Here is a 20,933-nt window from a genome sequence, read left to right as displayed (position 1 = left end):
ACTTGGTGCATGAAGTGCTACCTATTAGCTATGCTGAGTAGTACATGGTCAACTCACAAGGTGCATTAGACATTTATCCACACAAGCAAATGTTGAATTCATGTGGTCAAAACAGTCATTTCCACATTGTTAACTGGTCAGTGGCACAAGTACTGATTCTACTTGCAGGGTGTGGGAGGAGATGCAGGATATTTTAACTACTGCATTAATACATGCTGAATAACTGAACTGTTTTAGAAATCTCAGTTTCAAATATTTTTTCTTACAGCATTGTTTTGTGATTTGTTTTCCAACATGCAGGTTAGTGCAATTGTCACTTCCAGCATAAGTGGTTTCTTATTTACTGGGCTTCCTTGTGCCTTTGTTTTGTTGATTGAGGTGTGTATTACATAATTCAAATGGTGTTAGATTTGAAGTAATACACATGTATCCTAATGATAGCATTGATAATAGTCCTATAGATCATGGGCAAATGCTTTTATGTGAGCTTGAGGCTGGGATGCTATGACGACGAGATTTACTAGATACAAGGAAAATACTTGATAGTGACCCAACAGTGTTGTGGGACCTACATCTCGACTCAGAGCTCCCATCTATATGAAGTCTAAACTACCTTATTCTTGGGTGAATCCACATACATGCATGCATGACGTACTTTGTTGGGCGACACACATGGTGTCCAGCCTACTCTACCACAATGTATGCATACCCTCCCTTGGCCATGTTCATCACCGTCAGCAATGTGTATCTAGGTAGGTCTTCAGCAATGTGCAGATAAAAGCTGACATGGAAGCAGTATCAGCAATCATACTATGCTGGAAGATTATGGCATTGTCTGTTGCCACCACCATTTCCATGTACAGATGAATTTCTTCATATATACTTTGTAGCGTAATACTCATCAAAACTTGGCATTCAATAGAGGTAGCCTGTGCTTAAACTATGTCACTGCACATCTGCTGTTGTGCAGACAAGGCCTTGTGAGCTTCTGGAATCAGATATGATTGAGGTATTCATCTGGTACCCCAGTGTGCAGGCTGCAAATGAGGTAATGGAAACTCAGACCCACTTGTGAATTCCTTTCGAGGTTCAGCCTACCCACAAGAAAAAGGTGCTAAGCTGCAAGGTAAAGAGAAAGGTAGCTTCTTTTCTGATAATCACAGATCTTAATGTTGTCAAGATGCACTATGTTGGAGTCTATGTTACCAAGTATGGAGTTATCAATCTGTTTGGGGAGGGGGACCCCTACCAATACAATTTTTAACAGTATGACACACTCCTGAGGCTGTTTCAGGGCTATGACAGTAATGATCATTGTCAACAGCTATTCCACGGTCATCAGCCTGCTGTGTTGTGCACCACAGCATGTGATTGTTTCGGGTGTAGCACCTGTGCATAAATGTGTAACTACTTGCATAAAATATCCTGTTTATGCTACAGGTATGATGCCCATACTTACAATGTGCTGTCCGCTTCTGTGCACTAATAATGAAGACGTACCCGATGAGGAAACATTTCAGATTTATATGTAGACATTCACTATATTAAGGTATAAATGTACTAATACCACATATGGCACAGTAACACAAACTTCTGTTTCTCCACCTGTGTCTGATAAAGGCATACTAAAGTGGCATCATCCACGCAACCTTGGAACATCTGCATCACAGATATAATCTTGAAGGGACAGCATGTACTTAAGGAATAAACTTTGGACAGTGGAAGGTTCACTGGTACTACATACAACTGCATTCTGCTTAGCCTTACTCCTGGTACAGAACACCATATCAATTGCTCTCTTTTCACTGTGCCAAGGTAAAATTCTATTCCTCTAGAACATTTAGTTAAACCAGAACTTGATACCACACTTTACCTCGCTCTGCCTGCCTTGAACCTCTTACTCCAAAAAAAAAAAAAAAAAAAAAAAAAAGAAAAGACATTTTCCATACTTCTTAAGTACATCCATTAGGATATGGTTCTCATCAATGAAGTTATCTTCCATGTCTTACTCCCCGAGACTGTAACATCATGTCTTCAGAAATAGCAAGTTTTTAGAATTACTACAGTAGCCCTTTGCCTTACTTTGCTGAAGCACACTGATAAAAGTCTGTTAAATAATACTGTAATACAAAGCAGTAAATGTAACTAGTGATGTAGTGGACAATTGTCTTGCTTCTCCATTTCTATTGTCTGTAAATTGTCTTTTCTTTTTTGAAGCAATTCTTGGGCTAGGAAAAACACGTGTGCTTTGAATTCCAAGCCTGTAAAAGTGTTTTTTGGGGGTGAAATATCCATCCTGTTGGTTTACTGACATTTCACTTGTTAAAATGAAATAAATATACATGCATCTTGGTCCTGAGCACTGCCATTGGCAGAGACCAGAGGCTGTAATAAGTGCATTCATTTGAAAGTGCAGGATATAAAAAGGGGAACCTTACCCAGTACTTTCATTACACTTCATTATTAAACAGTTTCACCTTACCCATACTTTAGATACTATTTATGAAGACTTCAATTAACAGCAGTGTTATGAACCTAGTCTTACTCTGATCTTTTTTAAAAATATTAGCGTTTATTCTGTCTTTCTGCTAATCCTTGCATAAATGCAGCAACCAGTGGCACAACAGTTCTATGGTTTTACTTCCCACTGCAAAGTTCTTACACAAATAAGGCATGCTGGCACATATCTCTATACAAATTGTATTACACTTGCAAATATATGTAGTAATAATTTTCATAGGCATCGTCATACAGATGTGAATGAGCTGTGACTAGCAAATATTTAACTTGTGCAGAAGGTTAGTATTTCTCAGCCTTTTTGTTGCATTGGGGCACGGATACCTTAATATAGTGAATATTGTCATATAAATTTGAAATATTTCCACATCAGGTACATCTTCATTATCAACATGGTTATGTCCAAGCTTTCAGGTACAAGTTGTATAAATTTCTCATTCACCCTACTTACACACCAGCTTTTAGGCACCAATGAGTTTGACTGCAAGGTGTTAGCTTCCTGAACTGCTGATGCCACTTGGCAGTGGGTGCGGTTCACACACTGGGAATCTTAGTTTCAAACCCAAGCCATCATTCTGCAGCAAACTTATCATCAAAAATGACAACTTCTGTTAAAGGTCAGGATAGGACCACAAACTGGTGCATTAAAGAGACTGAAATCTTTCTGCATCTGTTGCAGGCATCATACTGGGCCAGGCTGAACCAAGCTACATCTGGCCCACTTAAAAACAGACATCTGGACAGACTTAGGGAATGAAGTGTCACCTGAAACGTCCATCCCAGAACTGCACAGCAGTGCAGGCACTGGTATGATCTGCAAAGCGGCCATTCAGACCAACTTACCTAATGGGGGGAGAAGTATAAGAGAGCCAGCCAAAATATACAGCAAGTATGACAACTTCCTTATTAATGCAATATTTAATATTTATAAAGATCTCCAAGGTACAGATGGACACTGAAGGCCACTGCAATGTTTTATGCTTCTGCAAATGTATTTAAACAGATATTTATTCAGTAAACAAGTGCAATTTAATATGAAGCATTTTTACATCTGCTACATTAGCATCTGTAGAGTATAGCACATTTGACCAAATTTGCAGTCAGCAATATGTAGAACTTAATTATAAAAGAAATAAAAAGCACAAAGCATTAGATATCTGTACAGCATTAGCAATGAGCATTCCAAAATCTTCAATGAGGATTGCATGTTACAGACAATCTATTAGGAATTTCCAAAATTGTTCAGAACTTGTAGAAAGGCTTTCAAGAGAACCATGTACCTTGAGTGTGGGGAAAAGGCCAAGACACTACTGAGCTGCTTATTGGTCAAGAATGTTGCTGCTATGACACCTTTCTAGTTTGTCTGTTTCAGCAAACCCTAATTCATGTAGGTGTGACTTGCAGAAAGTAGTAGTAACATTATCAATAAAAGTACATGTAAACATTATAAGCAAGTTATCAGCAATTTATTACTTACTGATAAACCTAAGCACTTGTTTCAGTCACAGGTCTCAATGTATCCGGCCTTACTGAAATGGACAAAGTGCAAAACTGATACTGTAGCAGCCGTCTTTCAGTAAGTAACCAAAAACCGAAATTTTTTTTGTTTTGGGATACATCAGGTAACATTTATCACAAACCTCAAGAACGGTGCACATTCAGTGCTTGCTCTGATGGCTGTCTGCTTAATCAACACTCATTTAAATATGTGGATAAGACTAGGATCAGAGTATATGATTTCCTTAATCTGCTTAAGGTTTCAATAGCAATTCAGCCCCTTCCTCCACTATAAGCATCTTACCTGTTCCTTTGATCACACTTTCCCAGTTCGTTTTCATCCATTTGGGGTCAATCTCCTGTTCCTTCTCCCACAGTTCACTTGCATCTCAATCCACTATCCTATATTATTCAATCCATTCAGGTGCACCTTCATTACCCTAAGCACTGTCTGTAAAGTCTGTTTCAGTCTCCTAACTGCATTCAGTCACAATTCTATAAATTTAAACTGCCCCTCCCCTGTGTGCGCTGCTGTTTCTACTATACTGTGCAAGTCATTGTTCAACTAAGATCTAACACTCCACATCATTTTTTTTCATCCATGTACTCTTTCCTTTAGCATATTTTCATCTCAAGACTTTTTACCTCCAGCTTCTACTTTCATGCATTCTTTCTATTAAACCCCATCTAATTCACATTTGCTTCTTATGTGTCTTTCATTCTTGCTTCACCTCTCCGTTCTTTATATCTTTTGCTGTTTTACTCACTGTTCTACCGCCTCTCCTCTTGTTGGAAGCTCTTTTTCAGGTTCTTGTTATTCTTTTTTCAAATTCCTCCAATATTGAGGAATCACATCTTAGTAAATGCTTTGATGTCAATGCTCCAATTTTAAGTATTTTCTTTGCAAGCAACTCCTTCAATTCCTTTATAAAATCATCTCTGTATTTTTCCCCATTCTGGATCATTCCTGTCTAATAATGACACACTGTGATTCTTTTGTCCAATGGAGGTATAGAACATCTATTGGGACTTTCAAAGTTATTACACTACATTTTCTTCTCAAACACTCCTCTCCCAAATCATTAGTTTCCAATCTGCCTCATATTCAACATCTACTAGAAGGAGAATTTTTGCAATCATACATACTTTCAAGTTAGACATCAGATTTGTGACGCACAGTTCTCTCCTCTATTTTGATTTTATTACTCTTTCCAAGGGTACTCTATTTCTGTCCATCCCAGATATATTCCCTACAGATTGTTTACGCATGGAAGAATCCAGAATGCTCATCCAGCAAACATGAATTGTTGCAAATCATCATTTGTACAATCTGTTTTGATTTATGTGTAATTTTCTTTTTCATCTTTTTATCTGCTGTTTTATCTTTGTGCAGATCTGTTCATATGAACCCCTCAACGCATTTTCTATTTTTTTCTATTTCATCACTTATCCATATCCTAATGTGCTTGACCTGGTCTTCCCACATTCCCTCCCTCTCTCTCCTCCATTTCCTTCTCATCTAGTCACCAAACAATGGTTTGGTTTCATAGTTATTTTACATACCAATATTTTTCCAAAATCTTGTCAGGTCTCCCATAACGTCTCTAAATTCTTCTTTATAACTGGTCATCACTCACATATTGTCTGCAGCAAAAATATTTCTCTCTCTCCTATTTTGAACAGTCTCCCTGGCTTCCAGCCCTCCGTATCCTTTCTTTGTGTTCAGAGGTCTAACAAAAGAACCATCACTGGTCTGGGTCTACTCTGGGTCTTCATGCGGTCCTAAGGGCTTGTTTAATATGGATCTCTGTGGCTAGCATGTGTCCAGTTCTCCAGGAGTTCCATCATGGCCATCACACAGTCTGTACCTTCATCGCTCTCTAGTATCCCTATAATTTCAAATTTTTGTATCTAACTCCATTATCTAAATACACAGCTTTTGCTTCTAGCAATCAAGCCTGGTGCCAACTGCTTCAGCTTTTACTTTTAAAATCATAATTTTCTGTTAAGTCCTGCATGATATGGTGGCATGTTCATTCAACCCATCCACAAATTCAGTTAATCTTTTCTTGTGTGTGGTTAAATCACTTCCTTTAGCTCAACTGCCACAGTGTCTCCAACATCACCTTTTTTTCCATGTTTTTCTCCACTGCAGTCATGTATTTATTCTATTTATTTAACATTTGTTTACTGGGAAAGTTCGACTGGACACGGGTCCTTTTTCAGCTCCGTGAGTAACAGTAAATTTTCATGCACACATTACAATAATAAAGTACAAAGTAAAAATGTAGTATACATAAGAACATACAAATTTGTTACATCTTGACAACAAAATCTAGGCTTTGAACATAGCAAGTACTATTTGAAGTTATGTCTTATGTCAAGATATAAGGTTAAGACAGGTCAGCTGGAACAAAGGCTTAAACACCGGGGGAGAAGTTGGATATGATTTGGGTATACTGTGATGCATCAGAGCACTCGTGCGGCGTTAGTATAGGAACATAGCCACTTATTTTTTAGATGAGCTTTAAGTGATGGCTTAAACTAGTTAGTGAATGAGATTGAGAGAATGGAGTTATGAAGGGAGTTCCATATACAAAATATATAGTTGGAAAATAAAGATTCTCCTACAGTGTTGTTGGCCTTGGAGACGGTGAACAAGTTCTTATTGTTGGAGTGAAGTGGTCTGCTGGAACTGTAAGGAAGGATGAGATTCTGTAGCACAGGGGTTCTAATTGGTTGTGTTATATGAGTTAGAGAGAGGTGGTTGCAAAGAATAATGCTGGGAAGTTCAAGCCAGTCTAGTTTACTTAAAGCTGTACAATGATGTGTTCTATATGGACAGGCAGATGCAAACTTGGCAATTTTATTATAACATGCTTCTAGCTTAGATGCGTTTTCCTTAGATTACTTAAAATTGGAGAGGTATATAGTAAAGTGGAGAGCAGATGGGTTTGTGCTAATGTAATTTTGGCCATTGTGCCTATATAAACTTCCAAGTTTCTTATGGACTTTTTTTTTTTTTTTTTTTTTTTTTACAGTTAGGGAGACATGCAAATCAAATTTTAGGGTATTGTCCAGTTCCACTCCAAAAAGGTTTGTATGGGTTGTCGTGGAGATCACAGTATTGTCTTTGGCTAATTATGTTAAATGTTGAGCATGAGATAGCTGTCTTGTTAGGTTGGAAGAATAATAATTTAGTTTTGTTTGGGTACAGGATTACATGGGCATTTGCTAACCATGTTTCAACATAAGTGAAAGATTCCTGTGTTTGAGAATGAAGAGTTGAGAGAGAAGTGGTAGCACAGATAAGTGTTGAATCATCTGCATGCTGTATTATTGAACCATGTGGAGTAGCTGTGTGAAGATTATTAGTAAAAAGGAAGAAAAGCAGAGGGCCCAAGATAGATCCTTGGTGGACACCAATGGATAAAGGAAGGTGTGGAGATAGGTCACCCTGCCATAGAACAGACTGCTGACAGCCAGATAAATAGTTATGAAACCATGCTGTGGCAGATAGTGAGAAAGTTCAAGTTAGTACATCTATTAGTTTGGAATGGGAGACCATATCAAAAGCTTTTGATAGGTCTAGAAAGATGGCAGAGACAAAGTTGTTGTTATTCCTGTGATGGTTTATGGCATTAGTGAGGGATAAGACAGCTGTAGTGGTACTATGTGATGGGCGAAACCCATGCTGAGTGTTTTGCAAGAAGGCTATTTGTTAGTAAGAATGTCATGACCTGGAGATGAATACACCTTTCGAGTAGCTTAGAAAGAGGTGAAAGAATAGCAAACAGCCAATAGTTTGTCAGTTCCATGGAAGGTCCTCCTTTATGAAGTGGGATTACATGTGAAATTTTCCGCAGTTGAGAGACCTTGTTTTCGAGAATGGCTCTATTTATAAGGATTGATACTGGGAAGGCTATAGATTCAGCTGCAATTTTGAGGTATTCACTGGGTAAGTTATCTATGGCAAAATCGGTTTCAATTTTTTCCTTTCAGATCTTGGACTCTTACCTGTATAATTTTTCAGCATGGAACTTTTCAGGCACTTTTTTCCCCTTCTTAGCACAGTATACCGTACGTGCAAAGCTCTCTGGTTTTGCTTGCATACCGCATGACACTGTGCTGGAATTCCCAAGTAATGAGTGTCTAACAATTGCATTTCATCTGCAATGCTTTCTATACTTATTTTAAAGATATACATATTACAGCTGCAGCACCATTTAGTCGCTACTTATTTGGAATTGAGGTAATACAAATGCAGCTATCCATTTTTGCTTTGGTTTAGCATTTTCAATGTAGTTAAATGGCTGTGTGTTGGACTCCCACAGTCAGGAAAAAAAGGTAAAATGTGCACGCAGGGGGACATCACACATGCCATTTCCAAGGCAATGATCAGTACACCAACAGATATATGGGGGATGACAGATAACTCTGCAGTTAGCAATGCTAATTAAACACAGACGGCCAAAGATTTTTATTAATTCAACTTTCTTTCTGTTTTACCAGCACATGGAGATATTGAACTGCTGCCACTTTCAAAGGACCCAAGTGTGGCTGGTCACCCAACTGCATAAGCTTTGCCACCCCCACCCCAAAAATCGCAATAAGAAAATGAATAAATTAAATATGTGAAAATATGCATATTACTATTATACTGAGGAGTAGGGCACTGCAATATTTACAAAATATAACAAATCCAGCAGTACATCATTATCTTCTTTCGGATGTTCCCGTTAGGGGTCGGCACAGCAGATCACCTGTTTCCATTTCTTCCTGTCCTCTGCATCTTGCTCTGTCACACCAACCACCTGCATGCCCTCTCTCACCACATCCATAAACCTTATCTTAGGCCTTCCTCTTTTCCTGTTACCTGGTAGCTTCATCCTTAGCATCTTTTTCCCAATATACTCAGCATCCCTGCTCAGCACATGTCCAAACCAACGTAATCGTGCCTCTCTGGCTTTGTCTCCAAACCTTCCAACCTGGGCTGACCCTCTAATATACTTATTCCTAATCCTGTCCACCCTCATCACACCCAGTGCAAATCTTAACATCTTTAATTCTGCCACATCCAGCTCAAACTCCTGCCTTTTTTGTCAATGCCACCATCTCCAACCCATATAACATAGCTGGTCTCACTACCCTCTTATAGACCTTCCCTTTCACTCTTACAGGTACTCGTCTGTCACAAATCACTCCTGACACTCTTCTCCACCCACTCCATCCTGCCTGTACTCTCTTCTTAACCTCTCTTCCACACTCACCGTTACTCTGAACTATTGACCCCAAGTATTTAATCTCATCCACCTACGCCACCTCTACTCCTTGCATCCTCACCATTCCTCTATCCTCCCTCTCATTCACACACAGATTCTGTCTTATTCCTGCTGACCTTCATTCCTCTTCTCTCTAGAGCATATCTCCATCTCTCCAGGGTCTCCTCCACCTGTTCTCTACTCTCACTACAGATCACAATGTCATCTGCAAACATCATAGTCCACAGGGACTCCTGTCTGATCTCATCTGTCAACCTGTCAGTCACCATTGCAAATAAGAAAGGGCTCAGAGCTGATCCTTGATGTAACCCCACTTCCAACTTAAATGCATCCGTCACTCCCAGTACAATAATACCAGGAAATGTACTTGGCTATACAATACCACAGTGTTTTGATTAATATTTATCACATGTTGCATTAGGAAATACTGAAAATATTACTGTTCTCATTTTATAATGTGAAATAAAAGCATTAACACTGCCTTACTTAGGAGTCTTGTCTTTCTTGTCTCCTTTTTCAGATCCAACTGAGCCTGGTGATATTAGACTGCGAGTGACTCAGGTGAGGTAAAATTACCATCCCCTGCCTATACTAGGCCTGCTTCACAGGGTAGCAGTGGTGGCCCTACCCCATGGGCAGCCCATGGCAGTGCAGCCTGGTAAACCAGCTTCAGGACCTGGTGAATGCTACAATTGATGAGGCTGTGGAGAAACCTGTATATTGCTCTCTCAGTGGGCACTAGACTCACTCCCAAAAGCAGTTTCAACCAAGGGGGCTTGACCCCTATACCAGCAGGGTTCATCCTACCCAGGAAAATCAAGGCAGGGCTCCTCTTGAAGGTCTCTGGACCAAGGTAAAATAGCAATGGTCATGTGTACCCCACTTCTCCCACTAGCTGTTCATCTATGTCCCTTTCCATTTGTGAACCAAACAGTGTGAAACTACCCCCCCCATCTTTGTTTTTGACAAAACCCTCATCTCTTCCCTCACTCACTCCTTTGCTACCCTTTAAAGAAAGATGGAGAACAACAATCTTGCTTTACGTGTATGTATGTATGTACGTGTGTGTGTGTGTGTATATGCATGCATATATATGTATGTGTATATATATATATATATATACACACACACACACACACACACACACGTACATATATATAAATGTATACATACACACACACATTTATATACATCTCACTCCTCCAAGAAAAGGAAACCAGTCTGGTACACCCCTGCCATAAACAAGCTATACAATAGGAGGAGGAAATTAGTACAGAGGAGTAAAATCCCAAGAGGGGAAGACATCCCTGATTAGTATCAGCAAGAAACTATGATCCCTCATAAAACCATCCAAGGCTAGCTTTGAAAGAAAAATTGCCAAGGGCTCCAAAGATAACCACAAGGCATTCTTTAGCTGTGTCAAGAATCTAAGTGGCAATTCCCAGATCTGTTCGGAGTTAGTGCAGAATGGCAGAAAATGCAGTGAACCGACCGATATCGCCAACATCCTAGCAGACAGGTTCAGTGCAAACTTTCACCCCCTCTCACCCCCAAAAGGGCCCATAACCATACCAAAAGAATGTACTGCCCCTGAAATCACAGACACTCAGGTTAAAACAGCCCTCTCCAAAGCCAAAAATATGTCATCAATGGGACTGGATGGTGTCCCAGGCTGCATCCTACATGAGCTCAAAGATGAACTAACCCCTCACCTAAACACACTGTTCAAACTCAGCCTCTCCACAGGCTACGTGCCCATAGAGTGGTGCAGAGCAATGGTTATTCCACTCCACAAAGGTGGAGCCACAACAGACTCTGGGAACTATCGCCCTAGAAGCCTGACTAGCTTGGTTTGCAAGGCTATGGAGCGCATCATCATGGATCTCATTAACAGAGACATTGGGAACCTCCACACACTGGACCCTACCCAGTCCGGCTTTGTTATGGGCAGATCATGCCTCCTAAACCTGATGAACTTCTTTGAGACAGTTACCAAGGCTATAGACGAGGGGAAGGAGGTCTACACAGCCTACCTAGACCGCACAAAGGCCTTCAACAACATTCCCCATTCTGGTATTATAGACAAGCTCACCAGCCTGAACATAAACCCCTACGTCACGAGATGGGTTGCCAACTGGCTCATAGACAGAACCCAGGTTAATCTAACTGGTTACAAGTGGCATTCCCCAGGGCTCAGTCTTAGGATCCCTCCTGTTCAGCATATACTTCTCAGAGGTACAGGCAAGCCAAGCACAGGACGACTATGGCTGATCAAGTTCGCAGACGACTGCAAACTAGGGGCTATAACTGACTCTCTGACTGACACAGGCATCCCCCAAAAGGGTCTCACTGAGACAGATACCTAGTGTCAAAACCATGGCCTCAAGCTAAATGCCAAAAAGGTGCATTGTCATCCCCTGTGGAAAAAACAAAGTACCCACAAATTACCATATAGGTGGTAGCCCCCCTAAATATGGAAGATGAAATAAGGGATCTGGGGACCCAAGTAGATAGTAATCTCTCCTCTGATAATCACATTGCCAAAGTGGTTAGAAAATCCTTCTATGTGGCCGACCTAATCACAAAAGGGTTTGCATCCAGATCAAAAGAGGTCAATGTGCCCCTTTACGCATCACTCATCAGACCCATCATAGAGTACAAAGCCCCATTTGGGATGTACCTTAACAAGACACCTGCAACAGCTGGAAAGATCACAGAAGTACCTCACCAAGAGGATCACTGGCCTCAAACAGATGCCCTATGCAGCTCGACTGAAGAAACTCCAGCTGTACTCTGTTGCAAACCGCCTACTCAGAGGTGATCCCTGCCTGACATACAAGGCCATGTCCAACCCAAGAAAACCATATCCCTGAGCCACACGCTCTAGGGATCTAAACCTCACCACAACAATAAATAGGACGTGCTCGAGGGACAGATTCCTGTCCCAGAGACTTCCCATGCTCTGGAACAAGATTCCAATCTACATTAGGCAGAGCTCCTCACTAACACTCTTGAAGAGAAACCTTGATGAGTGGATGGGAAACAGAAAGTTTACCGCGGGGATCACTTCAGTGGCTCTGCTGGACAGAGGCACAGGGAACTAATCTAAGGGGGCTGCCAAAGCATTCCAGCTAGGCTTATAAATGCCTTTGGGCAGATAGCCTAGTACCTGCCTATGAACATATATATATATATATATACACACACACACACACACACACACACACACACACACACACACACACACACGAGAAATGGGGTTTTATCGCCAACACAAAAATACCCACCCTCTCCCATCTCCTTCAGCATAACCCTCCTATGTCCTCCAGTTATGATTCTCTCATCCAGCTTCATATTTTCTGCCTTTCCTTACTTACAAAAGCCCAAACCTGGTGTCCATAAAAGGACACCTTCACAGCTAAATATAACCTGTGAAAATTGCTACATGGTGCTGTCCAACGACACTGAGTTCCAATTTGTGCAGGTTCTTACTTCAAATTCCCAGAGATACTAGTGTAACTTGTCACTCACCACTAGCTTTATTTGGGAATTTACAAACATGTGCAGCAGATACATATGTGAAAGATTCACACACTCTTGCATTGTTCTTAGCGGACTTTACAAAGAGTTTCGCAATTTATGTGGGCATTTCCCCACTAGGCTCAGAAGTTTGAAAACCAGCACACCACTTATTTGCAATTAGTGCACCTGCATTTTGTCATAGTGAGGCATTTTGCACATCTGCCTTACCCACTGTGCAGACCAGAACTGCGAATATCACCCAAACCTGTACTAACTGTGCATAGTCAAGTTCAACAATTTTTAAGCTTTCTTACCTTTTTCATAACAGAGTAACTCAGCAGGAAGCGAAGAGAAGGCAGTCTCGTTACAACTGAGGATTGCAAAGCAGGAACAGCCTCCCAGGGCAATTTTTGCAAGTGCTATGTAAAAGAAAAAAAGAAAAAAGGGTCAACATAGACTTGTAAGCAAATTCAGCCAGAAAAGGCAGTCAGAGAAAATTGCAACTCTCCCTACCATCATTGTGCAACAAAGCTAACCAACCTTTGACACTTCCACAAAAAATTACCATTGCAATGTAAACAGTTGGATTAACACTGGTAAAAGCCTTGTACCTCATTTTTCCAAACTATTTCAATGATGATGTACAAATTAGCATTATAATATACATTTATAGAATGATGTCATATCTGAAAAATGCAAGAGAGTGCTTCTGGGCGAGGTACTTTACATAAAAGCACAACTTTGAGACGTCAATGCAGCAGTAAAACATAACACTTACATTTACCCACCTTGCCTGAGCTTCCTTCCAGACAGACATTTCATGAGTTCTGCTCATAGCCCTTATGAAGCCCAGTGCTGTTCTCATTCCAACATTCCATGTAACCCCTGACTGGCGGGCAGGGGACATGTGTACACCCAACATTGCAAGGAGGATTTTTTTTCTTTCGAGTATCATCTTATCCTCACAGGAAATTGTGACTGTATTAAGCCACTGTCCTCAATATAAGAGGATACTTTTACAACAGAAATATAACTGTGCAACAAACTAATAGAACAGTTATAAAGTATTACATTGTTGGGGAAATAGTTTATTATTACAATGATCTATTCTTGAATATTTACTGTAATGGTAAGCACCTTACACATTATTTCTTTTGAGAGGGTCACTGTAACAGTAAATCGTATTTGCATAGATTCTCAAGCAACATTTGGCGGTTTCTTGGTTACTGAAAATTACAGGATTCCCTTTAGCACTGGCATGTTCAACTTGCCCCTGCTACTGAACTATAGCACTGGGCACTTATGTTTTTGATGGTGTGTACAAAACACAATCCATGTGTCAGCTTCTAAAGTGCCTTGTGTATTAACACTTGTGAAATATGATGAAGATGTAGCGACTACTTCAGATAAACTCCTGTTGCGTTTAGAGAAATTTATTATACATGCAACAAAGGCAACACAGCGAGTCACTGTTTGTGCAGCGTCTGCTTATATACTAGAAGGCATTTGTGTTTTTCATGGATGACAAAAAGCCGATACAATTTTTCTGATGTCATTAGTTCGACTAGTAGAATAAGCTGGTTGTGCACATTCAGCAAATATAAGCTACTGTTTGTGTAAAAGGACAATAGCTGAACAAACTGAATGAGACAATACTGAGGACTAATCCATTTTTCATGCAAACGTGACATTCATTAAGGATTACAAAGTTAGGGGGTTTATATAAAACTCATCAGCAATCTTTTGCTTATGATTTAACTGGAGGTTTTCTCCCCAGGCCTCCAATGAAAAAGGGCTACGACCAGTGGACCACCCGGGTAAACAAATGTCAAATAAATAAAAAACAGAAAAGCCCTAACCATGAAAAGCATTTTAATTCCACTTTCTCCTCTCATTTTTAGGCTCTGAAAAGAGAACACAGCCTGACTTAGTGTAAACTCTGAAATGACCTTGGGAATAAAGACAGGATTTGTTCTCAAAGCCACCTATTATTGTGAAATTTGAGGTAGGGATGACTCACCATGTAAGCCTGTAACTAGGATACTTATTGCTCTGACTTCTGTAAGAGTAACGCTGTTTTCCAAGATAAGACATTGGAATCAGCCTTGCGAGCTGGTTCAAAAGGAAACAATGCAATATTTTTCTAAAACAGAATTGAGATCCCAAGCAGGAGCCATTTTTCTACAAAGTGGTGGATATGTATTACCCCTTTCAAAAATTGTTTCACAAATGGTATGGTAGAAATGGTGGGGGGAATCCAGGCGTAGAGAAGCAGAAATGTCAGAGATAGATGAATCTTGCTAGATTAAAAAGGCAGCCAGAGGATAACGCACATGAATATTGAAAAATCACAAGAGTCAGCCTTGAAAAGCATTCTGGCTTTTGGATTTTCACTAACTAGAAAACATTTTCCACTTACCCATATATAAATTTCTAGAAACTTGATTATTTCCCTTGTTTGTATGTCCTCAGGAAAAAAGTGTTTAAAATGCATTGAAATTGTATCATCCAGGTAGTCGGCTGAAGATGTTGAACTTTGTAATCTATGAGCTCCACGTCGTGTGTGAGCAAGCCCATTTTGTGAGAAACCTTGCACTAACTGCCCTTGGCCATTTTCAATCTGGGCCAAAAGAGGGGGCCAACACTACAATTACCTTTGGAGAGCCCTCCTGATTCTTGAAAATGATCCTGGTTATCAGTGGAAAGGCATAAAGAAATATTCCTGTCAATGTAAATGAAAAGGCATTTGTCTTGCAGGCTGTTACTGAACCAATTCATGTGTGTTTCCTCCTCAGTTTTATATTCCAAAAGACTTGAAACTATCTTCATGAAGTTCAACAATACTGAAAAGTCATTTTTTGGATTTATCAAGTACAGATCATCTGCAAATGAAGCCAACTTTTTTGATTACCATAGTAACTGTATCAATGAAATTGAGTCCCTTACTTTCTATGCCAATGACACTAAACAGAAACCAAATAAAGGGGAAAGAGGACGAGACCTTTGCCGTTTTTAGCTGGTATAAACAATTTATAATTGCAGTTTAAAACTGAAATGGGTCTATATGAACCTGGGTCTGAAGAGTCTTTGGGTAAGACTGTCACCATACCTCTCTTAGAAATTTTGTTAATACAGTCTCCACACCTTTCTTACAAGATGCAGATGGTACCCCATCCTTTTAAAATGGTAGTAAATACATTTTCCAAATCTTTATCACTTTCTTCCTTCCTACTTTCCATAGGAATTCCATCTATTCCTGGAGACTGCCAAACAAATTGATTATACAAGTCAGTTTATTTCTCTCACATTTCTTCCCATCTTAACTATTAGTTGTTAAGCCTTTTGTTCCTCTAACCTCATCATAATCAAGTCTTCCATAAATATTTGCATTTGTGCTCTTTCTTGGCTTCCATACGTTTCTGCTTTATACAATTTTTCATAAAAATTTCAAAATATCTCTAATGCCTCTATAGAATTTCTGGTTATTTTTCTTCTCATAGGCTCCCTAAGTTTGGTGACAACCATTTCTACTTTCTGTTGTCTAAGTTGCTGTGCTGAATTTTTTTGTGTTTTTGAGTTATCAAAAAAATATATGCTTTGCTGCAATCTTTCTAAACTCATGCATGCTATTCAGTTACTTCCTTATTTCTTCTTTAGCACTCTGCAAATGCTCTTCTTGTTTGCAAGATTCCCGTATGCTGCATTACTTGAACTTGTCAGTCCCTCTAATTCTCATTATTTTTTTACCCATCTTTCACCTTTACTTTTATCCTATTTTGAAACTCCATTTTCATTTTATCCCACTCACTAGCTATCCCTTTTGAAGGGATTTCTAGCTTTCCTAATAAATGTCAAATAATGTCCACTACCCATTCCTTAAAATCCTCTAGTTAACAGATAGGTGAGGAAAGTGCTACGGTCTCATTTTACTTCACTAACCCTGCATTCTTATCTTAGATCTAAGACAGTTATTGGATATTTGTTGAAGTTTTCAATTAACTGCACATTCTCCTGTGCAATATAAAACATTTGCCTTTGGTGCAGAAAAACATGGGTTCTATTCTCACTCCAGGTAGATGAATTCCTGGCACGGCAGTGTAGGGTAAGGGGAGGTAGCGGCAGCACTCCTGAGTAACATCTCATCTGAAGGATGACACCGTCTGCCTCAGTAGGTGGTAGCTCAGGTGGATGTAAACGAACCCACAGCACCTATGAAAAATGAGTAGGGGAGGTTCCTTGATGCTCTGCCCAAATTTCCCATTATAGTGTAAATACCACCAATAGGTCTTCCCTGAAAAGCAGCTACTAGTTTGGTGAGACTAACCTGCCAAAGGGGGGGAAAATTTTTTTTTTGGTCCATCCCAGTTATTGCATATTGGTGAGTAAGTAAATTCTGAATTTACTTCTTCCATACGAAATATTTTCATAATCTTCAAAAAAATGTACACTCTTTTGTTTTATTTTCACTTCTAGGTCCCCCTGAGAATTCTTCACCATCGCAAATCAGGTTGCATCCCCCACCTATAAATAAAATTCCCTGCAAAAAGCATATTAATTGCCCCAAGATTTTCTCAAGTTCCATAACAGCAGTTTTTGGTGGAATGTAAATACATGCCAGCATAACCCTCCTCCTTTGCCAACAGCCCCTTGCTACCACAAACCTACCATAGCCCCCCCCACTTTCATCACTGTTGGAGCCCCTCTGGTAACCGGTATTACTCCCATTTTCCTTTGTTCCTGATATTCTGCTGAATATCTATCCCAAAATCCTTTTTTTTTTTTTTTTCAAATTTACATCCTTATTTCTTTCCAGATGCGTTTCTTGCACCAGTGATTTTTGCAATCTGCATTTCTGAATATAATCCAGTACTCTTTCCTTTTTGTGTTACCTGTAGGGCCATTTATATTCTTGGATAGCATGGATACAGTAAGCATTCTGTATAATAGTGGAAACAGCTTAGCATTTTTTTTGAATGTGCATTTTCAACAATTGCCTTACAAGCACACCAATGATTGGCAGGATGCTCTTTCATACAGTGATTTTATTCTCATCTCCATCTGAACAGAGGTCACATTTTCAGGACTTCTTGCTTTAATGAAAACACTCAAAAATACATTTTCAGAAAATCTACCCCCCGCTATTAAATTAGAACACATAAAACAATGTGAATTTTCAAGAAAATGTTTAACCCTCCAGATAGGAACAATTGTCCCAAATAAACAGCTGCATTCAAATGCATTACCTAATCTAAAATTAGGGTTACCCATTCTAAAGTGCATGCTACAGCCTGCATTCCTACTTACACTAAATGGTGTATATTCTTTTACTATCACCATTCCCCTGCGAGATGTGAAAAACTTGCATGCTTTCAGAAAAGATGAACTTTTAGCACTAATAAAAAGTGAACTCTCTACCTTTAAATAAAAAATAAATAAAATGGTGCACTATTCTATTAAATGCATTAATGTTTTAAGGCTGCTGCAGAGCATACTACCTCTTATTCAGTTCCCATAACTTCAAAATATTTTTCACTGAACTGCTTGCCATTGTACTCTTACATTTTTCATTTCTCTCAGCAATGAATGCTCAGAACTCTCCAAGATTAATTGCTTGCATATGCAGACAACCCGTCTCTTAACAGTCAGCAGTGAGGAAACAAACAGCTAACAACTTTGCAGATATATAAAATAATCTTTTTGTAAATTTCACTTGGAACACAACTGACAATTCCCTTGGCCAATTGCCTTTGGATGCAGACTTGTATCCCACTGAAAGCATTTGTATGGCACAGTGGTGCAGCGGTTGCATTGTCGCCTCACAGCAAGAGGTTCTCTGATTCAATTCTTGGCTGGGGTGCCTTCTGTGTGGAGTCTGCATATCCTCCCTGCATTTGTGTGGGTTTCCTCCCACAATATAAAGATGCGTGTCCGGAGTGTTTCTCCCGGGGCTTCCCCTGAAAATTGGCTTTGCTCCAAGTTGGACTTTCCTGGTAAACAAATGTTAAATAAATAAATTAAATGTATTCATAATTCCAGTACTCAGAAGGTGACATGCAACATCTTCATTTCCCAACACTAGACTTCGGTTCAAGTGCAATACACTCCTGGTTCTTCTAGTTAACTCCTGTGCTTTTGTCTCTCAAGCATCTTCCTTTGAAACAGTGGAAGACTTTTCATTAGCAAAGTTTCTCAGAGTTGTTGCCAGAAGAATGAGGAGACTGCCCTTCTGCTTACTAGCTCAGGTTTTATTGGTGACTTTTTTTTTTTCATTTACTCCTTAACCTTACTGCTTTCAAAAATGTCTTTGATCCTCCAGGAAACAATTTTCTTAAGACAGCTGAATACAGCAGCTTGAATTTCACTCCTGCCTCTCAACATTCCATGACTACTGCAATAAATGTGCTTCTCTTCTGCCTGGTGTATAGTGAATAATCATTTTCCACAAACACTGCTACTACAGTTTTTAATACTTTTCCTTTCTGTCAGGATCAACTTGCTTTGCTGTTATGATTGGATCTTTACTAATATAGGTTTTGTCTGCTTTCTCATGGCAAGGTATGGCACAAACACTCAATGTGCCCTTTCAATTAACACATCCTGCTGTGGAACACCAGTCTAGCTTTCTGTACCTTCATAAAACTACTAGCCTGTTCCTTCCAGTGTCTCAAGTACAGCAGAAAATGTCAGGTTTTCTCTGTATGTACTTTTGAAGCATCTCTTCTTGAAAAACCTCATACTGAGCCAATCTTCTCTTCATTTTTATGTCTGATTTTTGCAGTTTTATCAGTTCATATGAACAACTAGTCAAAGCTTCTTCTATTTTACACTCTTTTGTTATTTGTGTTGATATATTCATTCAGTGCTTTATTTTAATCACCTCCAAATATTTCTGATTTACTTTTCCTCTAATTACTGGAAATCGTTTCATGAATCTTGAACTGCTTTTTGGTGAACTGTAGGATTCAACCCAGCCAGTGCTCTCTCTCCATCTTTTTTGGTTGATTTTCTTTCAGGATCACCAATTTTTTTGTACTGGCAATCCAAGCAGTGTACTTACTGACAGCAAATTATTTTTACCCAAAATTACAGTTTCACTGGTCCTCTTTTCGTAATTTGTTTTCATACTGGTAGAGCTGAAATTAAGTACTTAATCAGTGTGCAGTCATATTTTTTTGTGGCCCAAAGTGGAGATCTCCTTGAAGGGAGGCTTTTAAAGACTGATATGTTATGATCTGTAGAAAATTGGGCAGACGAATTCTGATGAAACATGGACCTTCACTAATAAGCTAGATCAGAATCAAAGTGATCTAATAGTCGAATAACCTTGGTATGCTAGGATACAAATGTTAAAGACCATGTAATGTAGTCCAATAAACAAATCTCTTCCACTACTGAATGTTAAGATTTTGTTATGTAAAGGATGCCTGCTTATTTTAAGATGTTTAAAACTTGACCCAAAGGTAGTTGCCATTAAAAATGAGTGTTCTGTTTGAATGAATCAGTTCTCAGATTAAGGATATAGAACATTGTCGTCTTCTTGCATCAGTACAGATTTGTGTTGAAATAAATAGTATGAGAGTGAACAGACTCATTAAACAGAGACAACTATGGTTGTATTGGCATGAAGAAATTATTAATTAGATTATCCTTAACTTGGGTTACCTTGTTAAATACCTTGCGAATAAACAGGACCAGAATCCATTTGAAGAATTCATACCCTCCCCCACCTGCTTTGTAAGGAAACAAAAATAAAAGACTGACTTAACTATTGGGATGTACAGCAAATCGGTTCACTTCTAGATCTGACATCTGAACAAGGTCTTGAAATATGAGTGGATGCAGTTTCTATTTCTGGTGCCAATGTTAACTTTCTGCTTAAGGCAGGGGTCTGCAACCTGCGGCTCTGGAACAGCATGTGGCTCTTCCACCCCTCTGCAAAGGCTCCCTGTAGCTTTGAGAAATAATGGCCAGTCCACACAACACAGACACACTGAGACTGATCGAGTGATGGACTTTAAGTATTGCTCTTATAAACTTAAAGTGATCCCCTGGTGGCAGCAGCAGCATCTCCTGAAAGGTTTCCATACCTCTCAGTCTTACCACAAGAAACCTGGA

General features: G+C 39.4%; 1 protein-coding gene across 1 annotated transcript in view; it reads right to left on the bottom strand.

Annotated features, from left to right (window-relative positions):
- ESPL1 (extra spindle pole bodies like 1, separase) overlaps positions 1–20,933 on the bottom strand; it is a 2,570,648-nt gene that overhangs the window by 426,945 nt on the left and 2,122,770 nt on the right. Inside the window, exon 27 of the mRNA XM_044083892.1 lies at positions 13,133–13,237. Coding sequence (XP_043939827.1) covers positions 13,133–13,237 — 105 coding nt within the window. The remainder of the gene's footprint in view (positions 1–13,132; positions 13,238–20,933) is intronic.

This window comes from Protopterus annectens, chromosome 9.part0 (assembly GCF_019279795.1).
Source record: "Protopterus annectens isolate FY-2018-M chromosome 9.part0, PAN1.0, whole genome shotgun sequence".
In the NCBI taxonomy this organism is placed as follows: Eukaryota; Metazoa; Chordata; order Ceratodontiformes; family Protopteridae; genus Protopterus; species Protopterus annectens.
The sequence above is the reverse complement of the archived record's forward strand: the minus strand, read 5'-3'. Positions and strand labels throughout refer to the sequence as shown.